Below are 9,399 nucleotides of genomic sequence, written 5' to 3'. Positions count from 1 at the left end.
ACAAAACAAGAACAAGGGTGCTAACTTGGGCACATCAGTTTTTGGTAACTTGGGTAGCGTGCTCACGCTTGCATGTAAATGTGCTTGTGGTCTTTGCCTGTGTGTCCCGGATATCACATAACAGATTGTATTAAAACAAGACAAGTAGTCTTGCAGTTTGTTTCGCTGATATTCTGAGATTATTTCATACATGCCATGTTGTTGTTGTCTTTTTCTTTTTTTTTTTTTTTTTTTTTTTTTTTTTTTAAAGGCCTCACCCCTTGTCTTGACGCATCTACGTGTCTGAACACAGAAAAATGTTACATTCTGCTTTATTTTGCCGTTATAGCTATGTAGGCTATACTTTGCTATAAACGTAATTTTGGCGCACGACAGTCGTGAAGGTATATTTAGCACACCTGCTCATATTTCAGGCACTGTGTGCTCAAATTAGCTACATGCAATGGTAAATTAAGCTTTTTTAACCTTTTTTTTTAGTTAAAAATATTGTTTCATTTATTGTCTTCCAAGTTACTGAAAATTAATTATTTTTTACATAAAGTATTTTGTGTTCTTTATTTGCTGAGATCTTTATCATGCATTTCTGTATCGTAGTTTCCGTTTTAATTTGGATCCATGTAAGGTGTTCAAATTTTCATCAGTTCCCCTAATTATGTAGAAAATGTAATTAAATCGCCTTTAAAGTTTAAGGCTTACTTTAACACAGGTTCGCGAACACGATAAGGATTTGAAAAACAAATTCAAACACACATTTAAAACAAAAATGAATATATGATTACACAATAACAATGAAATTATGTTGAGAGGTCTACACGATGATGATGGTGAATAAATCTCGTGAATTAGAAAATAGAAACACCAAGTATACGAAGTCGCATACGCAGCGATAAAAAATGATGTCCATGAAAGCCGAAACAGCAATGCTAAAATCAGCACTCACTGAACAGAAAAAAAAATGGACCGGAGGGAGGGGGAGGGCCGGGGAGGTGAGGGAGGGTGAACAGAAAGAATTGACTGGGAAAACATTCGCCTCAATGATGAAGCCTGCAGTGAAAAATCAGAAGCATCGCAAATAGGCCTAATAGCTGATGTTATGAAAAGATCGGAAATATGACGTAAACCGTTGCCGAGATGATGACGAAGATTTTTTTGGGGGGAAAAAAAGAAAGAAAGAGAAAAAGAAATCGTGACGCAAGTTATTACGATTTTGGGGGAATAAACAGAAGTATGAGAATGTTTTGTGACAACGAGATGTCTTCATTTCTCCGCGTGTCCTTTGTTCTGCTGATGCACTGGGTACCCAAATGTGAGTGACACTCATCAGTTCAATGTTTTTCTACTAATTCAAAGACGAAATGAATATGAAAACATTTTATATGTAGTTTTCCTATCGATTTTTAGTATCTCTAATACTGGGACCAGTGTAAACGGCTGGTTTCGTTACTTTTACATGAGATAGGCCTATATGATATCTCAAACAGAATAACAGCATATAGTGTATTGGATGCAAGCCGACTTTTTAATACAGCGTAAAGCTTGATAAACGTGTTGCAAAATCATTCACATCGTGGAACGTGTGCTTATCTTTGCTCAACTGCATGTAGAATATGCAAATGGCAATTAGTGATAATAGAGAAAATGGTACCCACGTGTGAAAATCATCTCCGAAAACAAAATGCGTAACAGTATTGCGTGTTCGGTTACAATGGTGCTGTATTAGAAATAGAGATAAATATAATTAATGCATTAATATATGACAGTTTCAAAGGTAATATATTAATCAGAATGGTGATGCACAAAGCACTGTTGGTAAATTTTACTATGATATATATATATATATATATATATATATATATATATATGGCAATTTCCATTTAAGTTTTTTTTTAATTACACATGGGTGATGCTCAGCAAAGTATTAAAGTGCCAAGATAACCCTGGCCTATGTACATTTATATGAAACGTGCTTGACAGTTGGCTCGCCAATAGAATAAAAGTGTCGTGCAGGCAGAATCTGTCCAGACACTGACCGTTAGTCTGTGCGTGTGCCGGCTCAGCTCAGTCCGTCGTGTTTGAGCGTCTCTCTATCGAAACTGTGTAGCCCTCTGTATGTTCGTCGGCGAAACAGGGGAGGTTGTCGCTCACACAGGAGGTTGGTGTTGACTGAGGTTATCGTTCGGGATGTCTTGCTGGTCTCTTGATGACTCTGGAGATCCTTGGGGCGCCTTGTTATGGTTAGTCAGCCGTTGATCTGCAAGCACCCCTTGCAGTCCTGAGTGACCGCCCCTTGGGGCAACAGTCACGAAGTAATTGACGTCTACTAAGTAACACCGTGTTTCACAACAGTGTCGTCAGTTCTGAGCTGCTGGTAATTTCACTGCATGACACTTGTTGCAAATTTGCCTCACAAGATGGGTGTGCTTTCATCTTTACTTGGAACACGGGGTTATATATATATATATATATATATAGAGAGAGAGAGAGAGAGAGAGAGAGAGAGAGATGCAAACCGTGTCGAACAGACTATGAATGATATGGACATTAATTTTATATAGCACCAATCCTCGGTCTGGGACCAAGCTCTAAACGCTTTACACAGACATTTGCACAACAGGCTGCTTACCTCGGCAGAGCCAACACTGGGGGATCATCATTTGTTACCTGCGTCATTCAAACAGGATTAAGTCACGTACACACACACATACTCATGATTTCATTGTCAACCAACATCCGCAGTCACACACTTTATGTAATAATGTATTTTCAACATCCCCACCCACACCCGCCTTCTCACCACCACCTCACCACTTTTCCCGTTACCAGTTCAGCAACACAACACAGCTCAACGAAGCACAACACAGCACAGCACAACACAACAGCAACGCAGCGCAGTCACCGATAGTTACAGCACAGCAACACACACACACACACACACACACAAACACACACACATGCACACACACACACACACACACACACACACACACACACACAACGTGAACACAAAACCACACTACACTTAAAGGTAATGTGCTCGACTAGGCAATGAGTGTCCACGGGATGAGTCCCATATGCAGATCACCCCCTCCCCCTATACGTTACTATGATTGGTGGTCTGAATGCTAGTCTTTCGGGTGAGACAAAAAATAAAAATAAAAACAACGAGGTCTTTGTGCAGCAGGCACTATGCGCACGTAAAAGAACCCACGACAGTAAAAGGGTTTCCACAGCAAAATCAACTTGATAATGAATGATATACACTTATAGGCGGAAGGGGGAAAAGTAGCGGCGCTGTACTGTAGCGATATATTCTCGTTCTTCCCACAGAGCACAGCTTGAATTTTATACACAGAAAAATCTTATGACAAAAAGAAAAAAATACAACAACAACAAAAACAACTAACATTTTTTTCCACTTCAATCGTTATCACGCTTGATATGAGCAGTTTCAATTCCACTTTCACTTTCAGTTTCTCAAGGATGTCTCGCTGCGTTCGGACAAATCCATATTCGTTACACCACATCTGCTAGTCAGACGTCTGACTGAAAGATTAACCCAGTGCGCTTTGTCAGGCATTGAGTGATTGCATATATATCTGAGTACCTATCAGAGTTGATTTATTCTACAGAATTCACTGTTTCAGTGCGCCAGTTGCGCGCATGTGAATTAAGCCCAGCAGGTAAACGTCTTAACCATTCTTCCACCTTCACCCTTATTACATGGGCAGGTGCCAGCGAAGAACTGATGTCCCGAATGACCGTCATCCCCCCTGCCCTGTATCTGACCCCAGGCGTCAACGACACGAAAGACAGTGTGAACATCACATGCCAGCCCCCGGCCGGCGTCAGCAGTGTGTTTCTCATGTCAATCAGAAGGAGGATCGCCCCAACATTCAAAGAGCAAACGCTGGCTGACGCCGATACCAGTAAAAATGGTGCGAAAGTTTTCCTGGTGGCACACATTCCCGGCGCTGTGGTGTCTGGTAACATCAATGCGAGATTTATCTCCCTTATTCTGCACCAAGTCACATGCCTCGACGAAGGCCGCTACTTCTGCAAAACTACGTTTTTTGAAAAACAAAACAGTCCCAGCTCGATAGAGAGAACACGCGAGCAGCGGCTGACAGTGAAATGTGAGCACACAATAATTATCAATTTCATTAAAGTGTGTGTATTTACAGCTGGGACGTGGTACTTAGCGCAGGGAATGAATTGAGGTGAGGAGGAGTTAACCGTCACTGTTGGGGAGGAGAGTGCACTACTAATCCTACAACGACTACTACTACTCCTTCTCCTGTTGCTACTGCTGCTACTACTACTGCTGCTGCTGCTTCTACTGCTGCTACTACTCCTAGTGATGATGTTGATGACGATGATGATAATGATGATAACTAAATAAGGCCCCATAGCCTTTCATGGCCATTGGGGCAGTGACTTCGTACCAGGTGTCTAGGGCTTGGCATATGAAGGCGGGGCCCAACACTCTCCTATAGATCTCCGTTGACTGATTCTTCCACGGCGCATGTCTATGGAGATGTGTATAATAGTGATCACAACAATGATAGTGATAACAATAATAATTGATAATAATGATAATACTAATAATAAGAAGAATAGCAACATGGGGTATAGTTAAGCTCACTGTTCCAGAGCGGTCTCACTGCGCTTTGCAGTAAAATGTAAGTGAAGTAAATTTTAGAAACAGAAGGCAAAACATAGAATCGTATATCACATACACTCATCAGTTGATCGACGCGTACCGAGCAGAGTTTGAGAGACAGTTTGCATCGACAATGACCAACAGAACAGCAGAGGAGGCAACTGCTGTCCCAACTGCAATTTGATTAGTGTGGGGAGTATCTTGCCCGAGCTAAATCCCCACTCTCTTGGCGGCAGCAGGCGTTGGGATGTTTCCCAAAGGCCAACTGTCTCCCAGGGCTGCAGCACAAAGAACCAGTGCAATCCTGCCTTCCAGTTTGAGAGTCATAGTGCTTCGCAAAAAAACAAAGTCAAAGCTGTATATGAATTCCCATTGCAGTGAAGAAATCATTGATTGTACAGCTTTCACTTTGCTGTTGGCCCAACTGAAAGCTTCTGTCAATCTCTGATATACGCCGTATACGCCGGGTGTTTAGCAAAGGGTATTTAGGGGGGGAGGGGGGGGGGAAGCATCAAACTTCATCCACCACTTTCTTCCAGCCAGCCTTCATACACCCACACACATCCAAAACTTCTCCCCTTTTTTTTTTCTTTTTTTTTAACTGAAGGGAAAAGAGGAGGGAAAGTATGTCCCGTTTGGTCGCACAATCCGTTTACAGAATGGGATATTTGTACAAGAAGTGAACTTGTTCTGTTTTATTTTGTTTCCTTGGTTAGGATCAGGAAATATTCATATCAAGAAAACATGGTAAAATTATGGTCGGCAATAATACAGATGATGAATACAGATAAAACCGCAGAGGTGAGAGTCTGTTTTAAACAGTTGAATACTTATCGAAAAATACGTAGGTAACTTGGCATTTATAAGCAGCATCTGATTTTATAATATTGCTTTGGAAATTGTGAGCATTCACGTGAAAAGAAATCTAAGTATTCCGCGACTATTCTTACTTTTATTCTGAGAGAAAGGTTCGTAGAAATTAAGAGAATATAATGCAACATTTTTTTTTCTTGTTGTTGTTGTTATGTTGTTGTTGTTGTTGTTCTTCTTCTTCTTCTTATTATTATTATTATTGTTGTTGTTGTCGTTGTTGTTGTTATTGTTATCTAGCATTATTATGATTATTATTATCATTCGCCTACATGCATATGTTTAGGGGTGGGGGTGGTGTATGGAGTTTGGGCTATCTACGTATATCTGAAAGTATGCTTGCATGTTTGTATGAGCTGTTTTTATGTGTGTGTCCAGGTTGCCAGTTACAATTTCGTGTGCATATGTAACTCTAATGTAATGTGTTATTTATAACATATTGTGTTTTATTAAGCACTTAAAGCAGTTTTTTTGGCTAGTGTGCCATATATTATCATTTTCTGATATTAAAAAAAAAAAAAAAATCAGTATTATCAACATATTGTTATCATTGTTATCATTATCGTATAATGTTATCATCATCATCATCATCAACAACATCTTCATAATCATTACTAAACATTTCCAACAGAATACTAGATCAAACACAAACCTTCTATTGATAATAGTCCATTTACAACTGTTTTTGTTTGTTGTTGTTTTCTTTCTTGGAATAGTCTTAAACGATATACATGGGTTTTATTATCTTACATCCTCGTTTAGTTCACTTTCTCGCGCGCGCACGCACGCGTGTGTGTGTGTGTGTGTGTGTGTGGGTGTGTGTGTGTGACAGTGTGTGTGTGTGTGTGTGTAAGCACCCGCGTGTGTGTGATATTTGTTGTTGTTGTTGACAGACAGACCGACAGACCCCCCAAAAAATAGATCTTTCCAATGCATGCACGTTATTCTGAAGGAAGGGGTGATTCTATCTTTCAGTTACTGCTGGGCAGATGAATCTGACGGCTTCGCGTGCAGAGAATTATACGTGGGAAGAGGGAGAATTGCTGAAACTCACATGCTCTGGATCCGTGGGATTCATGCAAGAAAACACTAAGGTTGAGTAGTCTTTTATTCATTTCTAACTGATGTATATTTACACTTCAGGATTGTTCCATTATGCGTCAGTGATACTTCATTGGTTGATTTACCCTTCGTTACACTTTAGTAACCTGTTACAGTCAGGTAATGCTTGGTTACACTTCAGGACGTGTTTGTTGTATATTTCAGGGATACTTCAATGCGCTTTATCATTACACTTTATTAAAATAGTGCATGTCAATTACTTGCTTACTTACTCATTAACTACGATGGACGAACAACAATTACAGACCACACATCTCTTTGTTGTTTTTTGTTTGTTTGCTTGATAGATATATCTTAGGACTGTATGTTGGAGTATCTCATCGGCAAAACAACGAATCAGTATATGGATACTTATATAGCGCATATCCTCAGCCCAAGACCAAGCCCTAAGTGCTATAAAAACAATGTGGCATTTGCACAACACGCCGCCTACCAGGGTAGATCCAAATGACAGCTGCCATTAGACGCTCATCATTCGTTTCCTGTGTCATTCAGTCAGGTATCAGTCACGCAGACATACACAGTCATACACTACAAACATGTAATTTTTTTTTACATATATGACCATTCTGTTTACTTACCCCGCCATGTAGGTAGCCATACTCTGTTTTCGGGGGTGTGCATGCTGGTTATGTTCTTGTTTCCATAACCCACTAGTCGCTAACGTGGATAACAGGATCCTTGACGCGCGTATTTGTTCTTCTGCGTGTGCATACACACGATTGGGCTTCAGGCGCTAGTACATAAAGTTATGTTGAATTGGAAGATCGGCAAAAATCTCCGGGACCCTCAGATTGAAAGTCCAACGCTTTAACCACTCAGCTATTTGCACTCGTCAACAGACAAAGCAGACTTCATCTTTTGCAGCAACAGGAAATGAAGACGTGCATCCTGGATGTACACAACCGTCGACAAGTATTGCATTGGAAAGAATCCAGGGCCACTGTCACTTCTTTACTCCTCTCAGTTTGTTCTGAAGAGCTGCTTGCCTGTTTGTTTCAAAACGTGTTAATCCCCAGTGTGCACACCAGTCCATTGTCGCTGTCTTTACCAGCTACTTCCCAGTTTAACTCTCTCCATACGAACGGCGAAAGAGACGACAATAACAGCGTTTCTCCCCAATTACCACCATCAAAATATTACAAGCGGAAGGCTCTTATACTGAAGACGTGACTGTTGACAAAGAATACGACAATTTTGACGACGGAACCTAAAGGTTGGGTCATTCAGACACCCACTGGACATCCGAGGGGTCTGTGTAGAGGAGAAGAGAGGACTGGCCGTACTGAGTGAGTTAAGGATCAAAGCAGCATAATGGTTAGGACGCTTATCTGCCAATACAGTGTCCTTGAGGGTATGGGTTCGAATCCCGCCATTGCCCTTTCTCACAAGTTGAAATTCAAACTGAGCGTCCAGTCATTCGGGTGTGACGATAAACCGTGGTCCCGTGGCACACTGAAAAAGAAACCATAGCATGCAACAAACGTGCTGGACTCTGGCAAAATTATGTAAAAGATCTAACCACAGAAACCACAAAGACTTTGGTTTGTTCCATTGTTCCGTCCAGATTAGACTATGGAAATGCTCTTCTTGCTGGATGCCCCAAACACTGTGTTGACAAACCTGTTGACAAAAACAAACAAACAAACAAACAAAACAACAAAACAAAAACAAACAAACAAACAAAAACAAAATAACAAACAAACAAAAAAACTGCAGCACGACTCACTCTCAAAGCTACGAAACGTCAACACATCACTCCTCTGTTCGCTTCCATTCACTGGCTCCCCATTAAAGTACAAATAATACAAACTCCCAGTCCTTTGTCACAATTTCTTCACTGATTCTTGTCCTGCCTTTCTTTTGAATCTATTTTCTGTCTATTTACCATCCATACAACTCTGTTCTTCAGATGACAAGCCCACACTGTTCCAAAGATTCGTACAAAAAATTACGGTGAACGTATCATTTCTTTTGTTGCACCTAAACAGTGGAATTCACTACCCCCACACTTCCGTCACACCCCAACACCCGCATTCAAGAGAACACTCAAAACATATCTTTTCAAACTGTACTTTTCTCACGTAAACTTTTTTTTTCCATCTGCATATGTTTGCTGTGATCTAATTGCTGGATGTACACTTTGTGTTGATTTGCATACGTTTGTGATGATTTTGATGTGTGTTTTTTCTGTGACGCTTGGTTCTTAGGTGTTCTTTTTTTTTTTTTTTTTTACTATGATAAATGTGATGTGAATTTGAGACTGTGATATTGCCGATTTTGATTTTACATATTTTGATGTCACTTAGTCTTAAATTCATATGTATATCTTAGCCAGTGTCATGAGAGACTATGTTGACTTTATTAATATTTTACGTCATTTAGTCTTTTTTTTCTTTTTCTTTTTTTCTGCCCCATCATCTGCACCATTTCAGTGGCATTACTCCCACGCCGCTCATTTAGATTCCCCCATACACGGCCACACCCGGGTTCGTCCGTCACAGTTCCACCGTCGGCAGTCCGCAGGGAACCATTGATGTTAGATCGCCAGGGGGTCACACACCAGAGGAGACCCTGCACTGCTGCTAAGTCACTTCGGTGGTATTCAGTGGAGCCTATTCTGATTCAACATACTTAGGACACCACCTGCTAAGCCCACTACTATCGACAATAATGGCGTAGTCGCGGAGCCAGACTGAGTGAGCGTCCCCCCAGAGTGGAGACCGCCACCACATCCCTCCAACAAC

The 9,399-nt window shown here is 40.8% G+C and overlaps 1 protein-coding gene across 1 annotated transcript in view; it reads left to right on the top strand.

The window, feature by feature from the left end:
- The first annotated feature begins 1,233 nt into the window (after window positions 1-1,233).
- Window positions 1,234-9,399, top strand: part of LOC143287779 (uncharacterized) — a 10,909-nt gene continuing 2,743 nt past the window's right edge. The window contains exons 1-3 of the mRNA XM_076596063.1: window positions 1,234-1,306; window positions 3,729-4,133; window positions 6,506-6,624. Coding sequence (XP_076452178.1) covers window positions 1,234-1,306; window positions 3,729-4,133; window positions 6,506-6,624 — 597 coding nt within the window. The remainder of the gene's footprint in view (window positions 1,307-3,728; window positions 4,134-6,505; window positions 6,625-9,399) is intronic.

The sequence above is a fragment of the Babylonia areolata genome, chromosome 11 (assembly GCF_041734735.1).
Source record: "Babylonia areolata isolate BAREFJ2019XMU chromosome 11, ASM4173473v1, whole genome shotgun sequence".
NCBI classification, from domain to species: Eukaryota; Metazoa; Mollusca; class Gastropoda; order Neogastropoda; family Buccinidae; genus Babylonia; species Babylonia areolata.
The sequence above is the reverse complement of the archived record's forward strand: the minus strand, read 5'-3'. Positions and strand labels throughout refer to the sequence as shown.